A 16,633-nucleotide genomic window follows, 5' to 3' on the forward strand; every position below is an offset into this window, starting at 1 on the left:
GACCTTGAGCCTGCGGCGCCCAGTCGGACAAATAGGAGAACGCTCACAGTCACGCAGAGAAGTGACGTTTGCGTCACATGGGCGGTGGTCCGTGGTGATGGTCCGCCATCCTCTACGTTTTTCTGAATACACCCTAAAGGCACAGGTCACCAGACTCCTCTGGGAAGATTTTCACTGTGCACAATACTCTCTATGTCACGAGAAATTATTATCGGTGCTTTCAGCTTTTTTTAACTAATCTTTCAACCTCATTAGATGATTAGGACATGTAAGCATGTAAAAAAATGAGTTGCGTTGACAAGAAAATTTGAGTAATTAATCGGCAAGCGCACCTCTCACCTTGGGTCTAGTCAGAAACGCTGTATTGAGTGCACGCAGGCCCTTATTTTTAAGCATGTCACTTATTATTCTGAAATCACATGTTCTATTTGCATAACTATTCACAAAGCTTACAGGAAACCCCACGTAAAACATTTAAAAAATATAAAAACAGAGCACGGGATGTCAGGTAAGTCTGAGCACGCCACCAAAAGGAATTGCCGCTGTGGACTTGCCCGGTTACAGCTTCCGTGAGACGATGCTTCCAAGAAAGGTTGGCCTGCGATGGGACGTTGCAGACGACTATCGCAAGTGGAGTGAAGATAATCGCTTTATCGCGAACTTTTGTCGCTTTTTAAGCGAGGCTTGTTTGCACTCCTTTTTATAACTTTCTTTCCCTTTTTCATTATGCCTAATGGCAAACAGCTCGAATAAAAAAAGTTGCCGCTCCAGTTTAAAGTCTCTCTGTTGATATACTTCCCCCAGCTAAGCAATCATTTGGCAGCAGTAAGATTTCGTGAAAAGAACTGGCTCATAGTGGCGGTTGATCATTTTAATTTTCTACAAGCTGTGTGTTCCAACGAGGGGACTAAAGAGGTTGGCCAGTATTGCATTGTTCGGTTTCTTGAATACGCTGATTGGTGACAAGGATGAAATTGTGATAGCGTCAAGTGCATGACGCGACACTTTTTCATCACGCACACTGAATCAGCACCGGATAAGCAACCGCTGCTTATAAAAGAAGTGTCAGACGAATAAACGCTGATTCCCTGTCCTGCACCGGTCTTCGCTGTTTCTTTGGTGCGACCGCTCGGCTCCCGCTCGCTACGACATTGACTGGCGGCGAGGATGGGAGCTTGGCGGCTGGCTACTTTCTTCGGTTGCTGCCGAAGACTGCCTTGGGGATGTTGCAATGGCGAAGGTGAGAAAAATTGATACCTTTGACGAAAGGAGCGATAGCTTCGTGTCCTACTTGGAAAGACTTGAGCTTTACGTCTTTACTTCAAGCTTTACTTGAACTTTACGTCTTGGAAAATGATGAGGCTGAATGCAAGAAGCTAGCTGTATTCCTGACTGTAGTAGGACTTAGAGTGTATGAAGTATTGAAGAACCTGCTAGTTTCGCACTCGCCAGTCAGCAAAACGTATGATGAGGTCACGGCGCTACTGAAAACCCGCTACAGTCCCGGAAAGGCCGTGATCGCGGAAAGGTGCCGATTTAGCTGAAGATTGCAACTTGAGCTAAAGAGTGTAGCCGAATTCACTGTACAGGTGCACTGTGCACCTGGCCAGCAGTTGCGAGTTTGGAAAATTTCTCAACGAAGTCGCCAGAGTACGCTGCGTCGACACTCAGCGTGAGCTGCTGACAGCTGCAAAGCCGTCATTCGAAAAGGCGCGCCAAACTGCATTAAATCGTGAACTAGCTTCTACCCACACTCAACAGGTAAAGCTAGAAGAGCACCAAGGTATACCACAAACGCGCTGAGGAATAGAAGTTTATGTTCTGAGCCAAAGCACCGTGCTAGGGACAGCTATCGAAGCAGGACTGAGCCCGTAGAGTGCTTCCGTTGCGGTAAACGCCATGAGGCCAGCAATTGCCGATATCGCAAGTGCAATTGTTATAACGCAAAACAACAAAACTGTTTTTTGGGGAAAAAAAGGCATCACAGAGTGAAGAAGTTAGGAAAACATAGCAGATTGCGAACACTCCTTTTGTTTCTGTTAGTTTATAGGAGATATTTTTCCAGATCTTCTGCAAAGTTTTGTGACTGCAATACCTCGATAGGTATAGAATTCCATTTGTGTATAGTACGCGGGAAGAAACTATTCATATGAGATTTTGTTTTAGAAAATATTGGCATAAGTGAAAGGTTATGTCTTTGTCTTGGCTGGCGTGAACTTAGAGGTTTAACACAATGAGGCCGCTGAAGTGCGCTTTTTCCATTTATAATGTTATATAAAAATTGGAGACGACTTACCTTACGCCTGTTTTCCAGCGTGCTGATTTTATTGCAAGCATTATTAAAGTCGGGGAATCCTCTCATTTATATTTACTAAAGATGAATCTGATAGCCTTCGTTTGAACACGCTCTAAATTCATTATATTCTTTTTAGTACGAGGATCCCATCCAACTGCTGCATACTCCAATTACGAACGGACAAATGTGTTGTATGCTAACATTTTGGTATTTACAGATGCATTTCAAAGTTTCCTTTTCATCCAGGCTTAACCAGAGCTAAGCCACTGCCTAATTTTTTTTTTTGTTACAAAGGTGGACGATTCTAGCGGTAACAACGGACCTAAGCTTGTGCATCACAGCGGACCAACACTCACCTCAAAGGAGGAAATGTCCGTATATCTGTATGGCACCGGAGATGTTGCCGGGGTCATTTTTGCGGCCTCCAGGGTTGTGTGCCAGAGGTGCCCAGAGCATTCTGGCAGGACTAGCTCACCAACAAACTTGGCGCCATTTTGAAGGAAATGTCGTGATTCTTAACAGGAAGCGCCTTTTCTGCAAAAGCTCGACTAATTGCTTCCCCTTGCAGCTTTCATAGTCTGAGATTTTGGTATTCCAAGAAAGGCAGCATGTGGCTGCAAAATGTGGCGCACACGGAACCTTACCGTAAGGTGCTGCGGATGGTAACGATTTATTTACCTAAATGATGCGAATTCTCTAGTGCGCAATTGCCTGGCTTCTTCGATAAAATTCTTTACTACAAAACGCTTGGCTGTGCGCTATTGGTTTTACGCGGTTTTAACGTGGTGGCGTTAAGAGTCCCGTTGAGCCAAAAATTCGGCGTCATTTTAATCGACGGGTTGAGTGAAAAATGCCCACAGAACCTACCTCTTTCTGCCAGCTAGGTAGCACGTGGGCCACGTAAGTCACGTGACGTCTTCAGTACATGCCCACCGGATTGTGAGCAAACTGTCCGCCGTTGTGGAGGACAACGGAGTCGCCGACACAGTCGCCTCTTATAATACTGGCGTCGTCTTGGAGACGTAGACCTCGCCGCTAATAGGTTTTTATAGTTGCGATGTCTTCTGTACATAGCAGGGAATCTTAAGTTTTTATTTTCATCTACTTAGAATCTGGCAGCGAAACTGTCATGGTTTCCGCTACACGGGAGACAACGTTCCACTTCCCATTCGAAACTTAATGAACATTCCTTAAACTCACCCCTTAAACTCGCTGGATATCATCAGATCTTCACCTTCATGAACACAAATGAGAAAGTTCACATTAGTACGTTAGTACACGGAGAGATCGTAGCGACCAAGTGTATTCGCTATTCGACCCAACCATAGGTACCTATAGATGTGTCTGGACAGAAGTATCTGGTACCTTGGCAATGAAAAAAGTGCAAAAAAGGGAAGGTGATCGAGAGAAAACACCAGACTTGGTATTGCAGGGTGAAAAGTCTGTGAAACATACATCGAGTAAGGTTTCCGATTGACAACTTATTCGAGTTGGCGTATCAATGATGTTGTCATAGCTTGTTAACGAAATTCTTGAGGTTTGCACGTCATAAGGCACTTACTATCGCATGAGATTTGAGCGCACCACAAACTGCACTGGGATAAAAATCTGATTCCAGAGCGGCTGCACAGTTACGTCATATGTAAGTGAAACAGCGTGTAAGTGAAACAGGGCTGTGTTGTTCTTCCTTTGTCCAGTGTCTAGCGCTGTTTCACTTACATATGATGTACCACTTGCCCAAGCGTCCACCTTTCCCCAGTTACGACCGGGAGGAAGGGGGTGGTCACAATTGCCGATCCATGACACACTACACGGGTTGAGAGCAGCGTTTCTCTCGACATGACACAAGTCCTTGCCTTCTGCGGAAATATTCCAGACACGCAATAGAAAATCACACGGCACAGTTTGGGCAGTGTTCACTTCATTGTTCACACCACTCTTCCTCTGTCAGTTCGGAGCTCTCGGTATGCAAGCACTGAGCAGATAATAGACTGCGAGGCTTTCAGCCAAGCGCGGGTTCATAAGATTCTCGCCCCATCTCCGACTTCAGAAAGTAGGCTACAAACATATTACGCGTTGTAAAGGCCATAAAAATCAATTCCAACCCAATCTATAACCAAAATGTTGACAGTCATTTACTCCATCCGCTGGCGCTCCAACAAGTTCAATCGCAAACTGAAACTCCTGTTAGGCATAGTACATGAAGACATAGAGGACAAATCGATCAACTTACACCAAAAGAATAGAGACAAGTATGCGATCACATGCAGAGACCGCTGCGCATTGGACGCAAATGGCAATTACTTCGCAATCGTTTACACCCTAGCAAGTGCAAAACAGCGCCGCGCATCACAACCTTGTGCGCCTTCTCCACCAACATGACGAGGGATAATAAGACCCTATTTTCTGAAGTAAAGTAGAAATATCTCAGCTCAGATATGCCGTAGAACCCACTGCTTCCATATACACGCACCTCTAATCCCTACCTGAGTGCCGACATCACACAACTAGAGGTCCTCTGTGCGATCACGCAGCTTCGCACCGTCAGGCCCAGACGGCGTCTCAAATAAAGCTCTATGCAAACTGGATCCAACATTTCTTTCATCGGTAACATAGCTTATTAGCCATTTCTGGTCATCCGGCAGTCTCCTGGCATCGCAGATATGCGCGCGTAACCTGCCTTCGGGAACCATTCTTGAACTGCAACCATTGTCCCCGACCTCATGCGTTTCCAAACTCACGGAACATGTTATTCTCAGCATGCTGAAACCGTTCATGAAGGATTATCAGCTCTTCTCGCACTCCATGCTGTAATTTAGATCTCATCTCTCGGCACAGGACGCCACGCTTGAATTGTCTAATCAAGTCCTGGGGCAGTATTCCTTAACTGTCCAAAGTTTCTTTGTCCATGTGGTCCTCTATCATTGGTCACTGAGATAAATACGTGGGTTTCAAATGTTTGTCGGAAGCGAACTGACCCCAAGGCGCTTGGAAACCGGGCCTCATCATTGGCTGAAACATGCAGCCAGTGACAGCCAATGGTGGAGTGCATCGCAGCGTTCTATGAACATCCGGCGACTGGAACTCACCATGAGATGCCAATGGCTGCGATGTGTAGCTAATGGTGAGGTCCGGTCGAGAACCACACAATGGTCGGGTCGCTTCCCACAGACGCTTCAAAGCCGCTGGTGACCAATGACAGAGGGCCGAATTGACAATGTATAGTTAAGGAATATGGCCCCTGGCTGCACCAGCAAGAAAATACTCGGCCGCAGTCTAACTAGGGCATTCGATAACGTAACTCAGCTTGTCGCCCTTCCTTTTTAATTTGCCACTGCTTTATTGGGAGAGGGCCTAAATTACACTTTTTACCTGAACCAAACATTATATGTATATATCATTCTCTTGAAAAGGATGGGTAGCTACGCAGACATTAAGCATACCCAAGAGCAATCTATAGACATTATTGAGGAGCATTTGAATGACTTAGACTTATCATTTAAACAAACCAGGGAAGGGGAATGAGGGGCTCGTTATAAATATGAGAGAAGCCAACTGCCACAGAAACCAAGGAGCACAGGGGATTTTTTTAATTTATTTATTTTGTTTTGTGGTGTTGATCAAGTAAGAATATTACTGAATATGTTGTCGCTTAAAGCTAGTTGATTAGAAAAGCAGAGGAAAAAACAACCACATGCCGCCGGTGGGATCCGAACCCACGACCTCCGAATTACGCGTCCGGTGCTCTGCCTCTGAGCTACGGCGACGGCTGTCAAACCTTCTGCTTTCGGGGGTATTTATGTTTACAAATAACCTAACCTTGAGAGTGTTCATCAGCGCCACCCACGTTCGTAAGCGGCGGACGTGGAACGTCCTGAGTTACCGCTGGTGTGACGTAGAACGCCATCAAACAGCGAGGGTGGAAGCTGTGTGAGAACCCTCTTATGCTTCCTATGGCGTCAAGGCTGCCAGAACCGAGGCCCTCGCTAATCAATTAAACAAACCAGGGAAGGGGAATGAGGGGCTCGTTATAAATATGAGAGAAGCCAACTGCCACAGAAACCAAGGGGCGCAGAGAATTTTTAATTTATTTATTTATTTATTTTGTGGTGCTGATAAATTTATAATATTACTGAATATGTTTTCGCTTAAAGCTAATTGATTAGAAAAGCCGCCGGTGGGATCCGACCCGGCGGCATGTGGTTTTTTCTTCTGCGCTGTGTTTCTCCGCTGTGTTTCTCCAGGACCAGGATGACAACGACACCGCACACCTCCACCAAATGTAACCGGATGTCAAGCCCGATGAAGACAGGGCTACATGACATATGGCGATGGAATGACTTAATGGCAGCGGGCCTAGCGCGAGCGCTACGTGCCACCTCACTGCCCACTTTTTCGTGTTCTGGTCCGTGACAATATGACCTCACGTGCCCAAATTTCAACACCGGAGAACCCGCCACTCAGGCGCGCATCCTCTGAGCATGCAAAAATAACCCGAACCCACAGACCCTCTTGCAAGCGCCCTCAGCGGAAAGCTGGGACGAACTCCTCGCCCAGCCAGACATGACCACTCAACTTTCACTCATTTCGTGGGCCCAGGACGTCGTCCCCACCTGGGGGCCACACAGGACCTATCTTCCCTAAATACCGACACCTGTGTCAAATAAATTTGCCTTGCTCTCTCTCGCGCGCACTTCTCTTTACCCTTAAGCTCTCCCATATTATCCCCCTTCCCATCTTACTATCTCTACCCTCGCCTCTTTCTGCTAACCTGCTAACCTTTTATCCCCTCCCTAAGAATATGCATCCTGAACATCACCCCTCCGCAGAGCAGCGCGAGCTTACGCGCCTGTCGGAACGTCCAACAAGGCTGCACTCCCTTCCTAGCCTATCGAATCTACCAAAATTGCATACGGGATACGGACCTCGCACACCTTATGTGGGCCAATGCTCATCAGGGATTGGCAGGAAACGAGGCCGCTGACGCAGCCGCCCGCGCTCTCTCTCTCCTTGGGCTGTTTTCTCCTCCCCACCCGATAAGGAACCCGATTTTATACCGGTCTATACCTTCAAAGATATTACAACCTAAGTAGAACGTGTTGTCGGGCTAGTTGGTTCAATACTTCAGACATGGCAGTTGCGCGAAACACACACACACAAGACAGGTTACGGGACGAGCGCAAACTTACAACTGATTTTATTCAAAAAGCAAAGCACATATTTAAAGGAAGAAAATAGAATGCACTTTGAGCATGCGCATCGAAATTATACATCATGTGGCAATCAGTAGCATACCAAGGTCTGAGCTTACATCGTCTTATCCAGAAAGGCTACCTCACTATTGTACAGTGCAACCGAAGAATCACTGATACATGCTTGTCCTCTTTTCTTTATGAAATACGCTTACATCACTTCACGAGCAATTGAATCTCGACTTTTGCCCAAAACTCTAATCTCATTGAGCCGTGACCGACGGTGACTGCAGGACAGGCAATGCTTTGCCAAATTTGATCCCTCCCCCGTTGTTAGCGTTAACCCATGTTCCCGTGCACGATCGTTCAAGCAGCGTCCACTAAACCTTTTACTTTTTACTTTTACTTCGTATCAAGTACATGTGTTTCGTAAAAATTTCAGAAAGCACGAACAGACATCGCTGTTTCGTGTTCATGTGAAATATGTTTTCGGGTATGAATGAAAATGCTAAGCAAGTTTCCAGTGCTTTATTTTCCTGTCCATAAACATCAGTGTTTGCTTGACAACAAGCTTCGTTTAAACGTACTCATTTCCCTATGAATGGAACTCTTATTGACAGCTGGGGCCAAGTGGGTTTTTTGCGCTGCTGGTTTGATCCCAGGTTGTGTTTCTCGAGAAATTCTTTAGTTTGCTTCTTGCAGATTTTACTTGCTTTCTTGTTTCCTTTGAAAAAATCACAGCACATTATGAGAACACAGAATTCCTGCATTCATGTCAGCAGGAACAGATTTTGTAAGACTAGCATTTCCATCGGGCAGTCACAAGAATTAGCGCGTTACGTCATGCAAGCTCACAGCTCAAAGCACGACCTACATTTAAGGAAACCCCTTCGACTAAATTTTGTGAGCGTCCGAATACGCTGTGGCAATCATTGTCTCCTGAGGCACTCTATTCAGCCCCATACTCACTAATTCCACATGTATGCTTTGTATCTTCCAATTTGCATGTATCTTTAGTCGTTTTATTAGCAAGGAACAAAAATTTTCTTTCAAAAGCAGTTGCAGATCATTTTGCCCATCGTTGCCAGATCTGGTTCGGGCGAGCCCTGGCTGCCCTGACAGCAACCACGGCAAGCAGGCTTCTGCTATCTAAGGCAGCTGCGGAACGCTTGACTACGGCACCCCAATTCAGTTCTGTGGCGGCTTTTCATAGGTGCCATCATTAATTGTACAAATGCTCTTGCATGCTTATTGAACAAAAAAATTAGGCAGTGGCTCAGCTCTGGTTAAGCCTGAATATACAAGCGAAAAGCTGCAGTTGTGCTTGGTCTGACGTCATCGCTGTCGCAGTTGGCGCACAATGCACTGGCAGCACCACGATAACGGTGGAGGCGTTCGGCCGTCCACACACTGCCTGTACGGAGGCGGAGGAGGAGACGCGCGTATAGTGCATACGGTGCTGTCTTAGAAGGTTGCTTTGGAGACATGTACTGTGGCTTCCATTCCTTTCGGGTGTACACCAAGACATGAGAGACAGGCATTTTCTTTCCTTAGAACCAATTTGCATTTTATTTCATTTTCCTTAAAGCCTTTACGGCGTAGTTCTGGTATCCACCGAGATATGAGAGAGACAGGCGTCGTTTCCTTTCCTTAAAACAACTTTTCTTTTCATTTTCTTTCCCTTATGGCGCGTTTCGGGTGTCCACCCAGATATGAGTGTTTCCTGGCACACTGTTTGTCTTTTATTTATTTATTTTATTTGTGCCGCGCGTGACGTCACTCGGTTTCGCGCGTGCGCAGCTTTGGCACATCTTGGCTCCGACGGCTCACGCGAAGCGTGGCTGTGGTGCTTGTAGGGAAGCTTTTCGCTTCAAAAGGAAGCAGTTTCTGGAAATTTGGAACTCGAGCAGAGTTAGTACAGAATCAGTTTTTTAAACACGTTGTAGATAGTGAAGTGTTCCATCTACGAGGTCTGTTAGAAAAGTATCCGACCTTTCGCCGAAGAAAGAAAACTGGCATAACTGGAGCCTTGGAACCCCGATCACCCTCAAAGTAGTCTCCTTGGGACTTCGCACACTTCTTCCAGCGGTGCTGCCATTGTTGGAAGTAATCCGAAAAGGCCTCTTTCGGAATGAAGTTTAACTCAGCTGTCGTTGCACCCATAATGTCCTCTCTTGTTTGAAATAGCGCTCTTTCAATGGCCTCTTGATTTTGGGAAACAGCCAGAAGTCGCAGGGGGCCATATCTGGAGAGTAAGCAGCCTGTTGAACTACAGAAGTCTGGTTTTTAGCCAAAAAAGTTTGAATCAAGTGCGAGGAATGTGCAGGAGCATTGTCGTGATGGATGCGCCAATTTCCTGTTGTCCTCAACTCCGGTCTCTTGCGCCGCACAGCATCGCGTTGGCGACGGAGGACATTTCTTTTGTACTCTTTGGTCATTTTTTGACCCTGTGGTGCGTACTCGTGATGTACCACACAGCGGGAGTCAAAGAAAGCAGTCAGCATCACCTTGACGTTGCTGCGCACTTCGAAGGCATTCTTTGGTCTTGGTGACGTGGAATGCTTCCACTGTGACAACTGGGATTTGGTTTCCGGGTCGTACCCGTACACCTAAGACTCGTCACCAGTGATTATGGTATTCATGAAGTCGTGGTCACTGTTTGCAGAATCCAGCATGTCCTGTGAGACTTCAACACGAAACTGCTTTTGCCCCACCGTGAGCAGCTTCGGCACAAATTTTGCTGCAACTCTCTTCATGGCGAAATCTTCGGTTATAATGGAATTAATGCGCAGAAAAAGTGCTGATATCCACCTCTTCCGTAATTTCTCGGATAGCCACACGACGGTCCCACTAATGTACCCGCGATACATCAGTGGTGCGGGAGAGACCCAATCTAGGATCTCAGTCTACTCTGTCCCACTAATGTATCGCGAGTAATCTACTCTGTCCTGCATCAGCACTGATGTGCGGCCGTCTTTAAACTAGTTGTGTCACTCCTTAATCTTTGTGCTGCTCATAGCATCATCACCGAAAGCCGTCTGAATATCACGATTGGTTTACACTTGGCTTTTTCCCAGTTTCTGACAAAAATTGATGCAGTAGCAGTGCTCCAGTCACTCCGCCATTTTCCTTGCAATAAAAAACCGAGGAGAGCACTGCACACTGCCTCACTCAAACGCTGCGTCCCAGCGAAAGACGCTATTGGCAGGCGGGAAAACATTTGCGCATGTACACGGAGGTTCAAGGTCGGCTAATGCAAGCGTACTTGTTTCATATCCATCTTGTGTTCGCAAAAAAATAAAGGTGGGATACTTTTCTAACAGACCTTGTATTTAGTTGCACTTACGACAAGTAACCCACCAAGATTGATCATTCGCTGCGAACACTGCTCCGATATCAAATTTCTAAATTTTACCAAAGCACAAACTTGGAGAGTGAAAGAGAGGCACCACTACGCGATATTTTGCATTCACTCCTCACTTTGAAGCTTTTTAGATTCATAGTTGTTTTTATCTCGCCAATAGCTTCCGAAGGAACTCAGGCATGCAAACAAAAATCCTACGAATGGCAATTCATTTATATTTGCATATCTGATTTTAGTAGTGCATACGCCGGCGTTCTGAGCCGTTCTACTTAGCATTTAGGAGTGAGCCGCGTTGTTGAATTAGAACATCAGAACACGCCCCTTGTTCGCACACTCTCTTCTCAGTTTTTCTTCGTTGAACTCACGCCTTGTTTGTCCCATTGAATTCCTAGAAGTGTGACAGCAGACGTACACTCGGAGTAGCTGACATTGTTGGGGAAATCTTGCAGTGGAAGATTTTCAGAGCGCTTAGCAGTTCACTAAAGGGAATTTGGCCCAACATAATTTCTAACATAACCTCCTAATAAATAATGACAGAGGTACGGCACGAGCGAATATAGAGGAAATGCTGTGCAGGCAGCAATGTGTGATCCTCCCGGCCCTTTCACAGTAATGGCGGATTGCCATTCAGCCAACACACATAATTCGCCTAGCAAGGAGCCGGCCGATTGCCACGCGTCCCTAAAGAGTATGAGTGCAAACAGCGCAGCTGCTTCGTCGTGCGCTCGCAACACAATGACTACGGCGGGCGTGTTTTCGAAATAATTGCCAGCTGTTGCCGAAGCAGTGCTAGAAAGGGCACCTGCTTCGCTCGTACCCAGCTCCACATTCAATGTGTGTTTAACACGCTCGGCGACTCGCCACAGATACTGAGATGTAGGCAACTGGAATCCGTCAGTACAGCTGCTTTATCTTTGACACTTCGTGAAAAAGGCGGAATATCCTTCAACATGTTAAACCCCCGAGAAACGCTTGCCTACTTAGAAGCAATGTAGTCCTGATGGCCTTTCTTCAGTAACCAACGCATAAGACTGCGTGCATTTTGCGGCTCCTCTCGGTTTTAGAAGTCGCGTTTCATTCGCAGAGGCCACTTCCCCAAACTAAACCCCGTCAGAAGCTGGTCATTGACGTCTGAATACACAAACAATTGCTACCTTCATAACTGAATTACGCCGGTGAGACACAGCGTGCTTTCGGCTTTTAATATCACTGTGACACTCTTCGGCACTCTCCTCACGGGTATCGAATTTTACGCATCGGCGGACCTCTCCTGTTTACTTGGTAAAAATGTGCAAATATTATGCCGTCGAGGTAAGCGTCCACTGTTATAAGCGTGTTCGAGTTACCAATGCATGATCTTCGCTGCCTTGAATTCCGTAAGCACTTTAGCATAGATAGAACAAAAACCTGATTCGAATAACACTTGGCGCAGGGCAAATTTATTAACTTTGTATACTTTTGCATTTGCCTACACCACCTATAGATAGGCATCGTACTAATGTATATCAACAAAATTCGCAAGTATTGTATGAAGCAACAAACACCTTGCATTTCCACGTAATCTCCATAGTCAAGCTTAGGAGACAAACTTACCGCTACATCGTTTCATGCACTTGAGGCAAGTTTCAAATCTATTGGCGTTTCCTTTGCAGCCACCGTAAATGAGGCCGCGGCATTCGTCCAATTCGGGATCGTAGTACCATAATGGAATAGCGGCCTTGCATTTACCAGTTTTTGGCTTTAGGCTACAAACCTCCTTCCGCTTAGACTTTCCTGAAATGAAAGTAAAGCCACTTTCCGTCAGTCACCTTTCATACTTTCGGCAATGCTCAATGCACAACATTGAAACAACAGAGAGAAACCGAAAGAGGAGTAATTCTGCCCCTAGCATCGGGGCGAGCATACCTCTACTAAGCTGAATCGCTCTGGTAAATCAAAATTGTGCAATAAAACATTAATTATGTAATTCACGTAACCGTAATAGGAGTACCCCAAACGGAAATCCTCAGGAGTGCTCAAATTGAATACTCTAAGATTTGAACAAAGCTCTGTAGCGCGACCATGTGGTCTAGCGCTTTGGAAAAAGCATAGTAGTTGCTAGGCACGAGCCGAGTAGAACGTTGAAGGCACAGCGGCAGAGCGGACGTGTTGTATGTCGGCCGTCGCCGTTCATCTGGTCTCAAGCTGTCTACAATAAGTACGGGGCAGCGCCTAGAGCCCACAGCTCCGTACCGGATAGTTTGTGCGACATCATGGTGTTTGAACACTCATTCGCTTAAAAAAGTAGGATGACATGGTAAGAATGCGAAGAGATGATTTTGAGGGCCGTCCTTCCGTGTGGTTGTGTCTTTAAGCCTGAACAGCTTTAACGAAATGCACAGTTTACAATAATACATGAAAGAGGGCCATGCATCAAGGCTTTACGCCGAAATTTGTTAACAGATATTACTGCGCCTCGATTTAAACACATACTTGTCATACAGGCGCACAGTCGCTATCCATGTAGGAATTAAAGAACGTGAATCACAGCCAGTACGGAAGGCGAAAAAGCCTCCAGTTTATTTCAGTCATGAATTGGGTAAAGCAATGAAAACGTCGCTTTCAAGTCAGCGACAGCTGTAGTGTGGTTAGCACTTCTACCCAAGGCAGCTGTCATTCACGTTTCGACGCAGGAAACCACAACAGCCCCGCAGAAGCGTCATCGGAAAGGGGTCAGAAGTTTAGAAGGGCAATGGCCTTTACATATAGTGTGCTTTGTAATCATGCTGACGATCCAAAGAACTATTCTGGTGGTTGGCTAGGAACTGCCTCGTTGGCTGAGTGGTTATGCAGACTTGGCTGCTGATCCGAAAGACATGAATTCGAACCCCGCCGCATCTGTCGCATTTCGATAGAGGCGAAATGCTTAAAGCCTGTGTGCTGTGCGATGTCAGTGCACGTCTGCGATTCCCAAATGGTCTAAATTCTCAGTAGCCTTCCATCACAGCCCTCCACTTCTTCTTGGGTAAACTCCCAACTTTAGGCCAGCCGCCACAGCGGCCCGCATCACAATAAAGCAGCTTCTTCCGGCTATTCAGTCAGGTATTGAAGGAGGCGACGGAATCAGTCTTAAAACATGACGTTTCTATTTTTCCTGGGTGGAATAAAAGCTCGTTTAGTTAAAATTCACAGCTGCGCCAGGAAAAGGTCTTCGGCTTCACGCGTCTTCGCCGCATTTCGCTATGGATGTTCGGAAGACGTGAAATAACACAAAACTGAGTTCCGCAACGGCCTGGAGCAAGTTTTTTTCACAACACGTGTCCTGATATTCCTGATTTCAAGCACAGAGGAGCCCCTTCGCAAGCAGGGTCTAAAGACTCTTCCTGAAGAGAAGAGACAGGTGACCACTCGAAGCCGTAGAGGGTGTGGGTTTCACGTTTGGCTCTGCAGCGTGTGGCTCGTTGCACACACACGAAAACAACAGTTGAGTTTCCCTTCGTTTTGAAAGTTGCGTACACACCACTCCTTCTAGCTCAGAATGCGGGATTTTGTTTGTATTCAATAAACACCTGATAAAGGAACATGTTTAAACTACTCCGCCCAAAAGAGAGCCAAAGTGTTCAGCGCTCTGCGGCGTCCGTCACAATGCTCACCTTGAAATTTGTTCTGTGACCTCACATGTCAGCATCGTTATGTAAATGAATAAACATTTCCTCTTTTATGAACGAAGTATTGTCAAGAAGCGTATTTTGCTTCTACAAAAAGTGGTCCATAAGCGCTTCTCTTAAAAAATGAATTACTCACGTAAGCAGGATTTCTGACATTCTTCTTCAGTGGGAAACCTGTTGGAATTCCCGCCACATCCGCTGTAGAGGAATCCTTTGCAACGGAAGCTCCAAAAATCAAAGTACCAGGACGGAACCTTATTTTGACAGTTCCCAACAGCCTTCTGTCGGAAACAACGCGACCACTTTATCCCTGCAGCTGGAATATAAGGCAAAAATTAACAGGTTAAAAATAAAATCATGACAAGGTAATTAAATCGGTCACTCTTGCAGTTTATTTATAGAATGGTAGTATTACGCACGTCTTCTTTAACATTAACCTCACATTTATCAAAATTTCAACACTCTAACGAAGCACAGAGGCCTCATTAAATCTACACCCTAAGTTATTCTGGTGCATACGCACATCATGTTTATTTCTCTTAGTAGATTACCTTTGTTTTGTATTTCGTACGCTTGTATATTTATGTAATAATGATATGTAACCGTTCTTCATAACGAAATAATTCAACAAAGTGAAAATCACAGATATCAGCTAATTCGTATAGTCATCTTGCATCAATGCATCCAAGCATTAAGATGAGCAAGCTGAATATCAAGGTAAATTTATATTACCACGTTCATTTCATATTCCTCCAAATTTTCTAGCAGAGAATGACACGTTTGTAGGAGAGGATAAGGATTTGTTGCAGTCCTCAGAGGCGACAGGTTCATATTCTCATATATTACCGAAGGATATTTTAGATTCTAATGTTGTTATTTAAAAAACAATACTTTGACACATTACGAATTTAGAAACTCGAAATAAGAGGACTCTTTTTGTTACAAAACAGGGATTACCGAAATCACCGTAATAGTCTGATTTGCAGCCACTTAAGACATCAGGCTCATTTGCTCCGTAATATAATGACTGCTCAGTTGCACAATGAACATTTGACGGCTCCGTCCTGCATGAAATGCAGTTTTTTTCTTTGAAACTAAAGTCTAGAAAAAAGAGCTAGACACGTGAACAAGAGTTTGCCTGTAATACCTAAATTTAATGAATATAAAAATATTTACAAGCCCATTAAATGCACTGATATTCTGCATAAACCACTAGTGTCGTTGCTAATGACCGATCCTAGCCGACATACGTTGTCCAGCGTGTTCCAGCATAAAGAAAGTTCTGTTTTTCTACGAACAAACATCTTCCTTATTTAGTATATGGCAGTCTCCCGACGAACTTCAAGCTGCCAGGACACATGTCTAATTAAACTGCTTTAATCAGGTGGAACGTACCTTGCGCGGCCACCAAGGTGAAGACGAATGCTCCTAAGAAAGCTTGTGGTCTCATATTGCAAGCTGCAGCGTTGGGGTAACTGAAGCCAAACAGCAACCGTTGGCCACTTCCTTTGTGTTCAAGTCGTGCAGATGTACATGCGTTTTTGGCTTCGTGTTACACCGTATTTTTTTTTATCTTTCTTTCGCAGCTCCAAAAGGCACTCACTCTTTGAAGAGTATTGTACTGTCCCCAAATGGAAACTCAAGTCGGTGCGCAAAAGCTTGCAGGCGAAGTTCAGGTGTGTACGTAACACGTATTTTGAGCCCGAACTCTCCTCGAGAAAGGTACCAAGGTTAAGGCTCAAAAAGAGGTTTGCACTTTTTTTGCTTTCCTGTATACGTGCAGAAGCATAAAATTTGATATCTCTGGTCGCAACGTTTTCAGAAAATCACGAGCAGCTCATGAGTGAAGAAAGCCTCAGAATGTTGTGTATGGTTAATATGAGAATTAAAGTTCCTAAGTGACTCATGTCATGAGGGACGCCGTAGAGAGGGGCGTCGGAAATTTCGACCACCTGCGGTTATTTAACGTGCACGGCCATCGCACAGTGCGCGGGCCCCTAGCATTTTGCCTCCATCATAGCGTCCATGGAACCTGCGCATTTCGGGTCAGTAGCCGAGCACCATAACACTGAGCCTTTTTTCATAGTATTATAATTCAGTACCAAGTGTAATTTGGGCAAACTCCAATAAATCA

The 16,633-nt window shown here is 45.4% G+C and overlaps 1 protein-coding gene across 1 annotated transcript; it reads right to left on the reverse strand.

The window, feature by feature from the left end:
- Positions 1 to 7,558: 7,558 nt before the first annotated feature.
- LOC149331149 (amblin-like) lies at positions 7,559 to 16,012 on the reverse strand. Its single transcript, XM_089555403.1, has 4 exons — positions 15,895 to 16,012; positions 14,636 to 14,815; positions 12,446 to 12,625; positions 7,559 to 8,212 (listed from the first exon to the last, which is right to left on the reverse strand). The coding sequence occupies exons 1-4, from the start codon at positions 15,947 to 15,949 to the stop codon at positions 8,076 to 8,078; spliced, it is 552 nt and encodes a 183-aa protein (XP_089411529.1). The 5' UTR covers positions 15,950 to 16,012; the 3' UTR covers positions 7,559 to 8,075.
- Positions 16,013 to 16,633: the final 621 nt, after the last annotated feature.

This window comes from Amblyomma mixtum, chromosome 8 (genome assembly GCF_055824585.1).
Source record: "Amblyomma mixtum isolate Tamu chromosome 8, ASM5582458v1, whole genome shotgun sequence".
NCBI classification, from domain to species: domain Eukaryota; kingdom Metazoa; phylum Arthropoda; class Arachnida; order Ixodida; family Ixodidae; genus Amblyomma; species Amblyomma mixtum.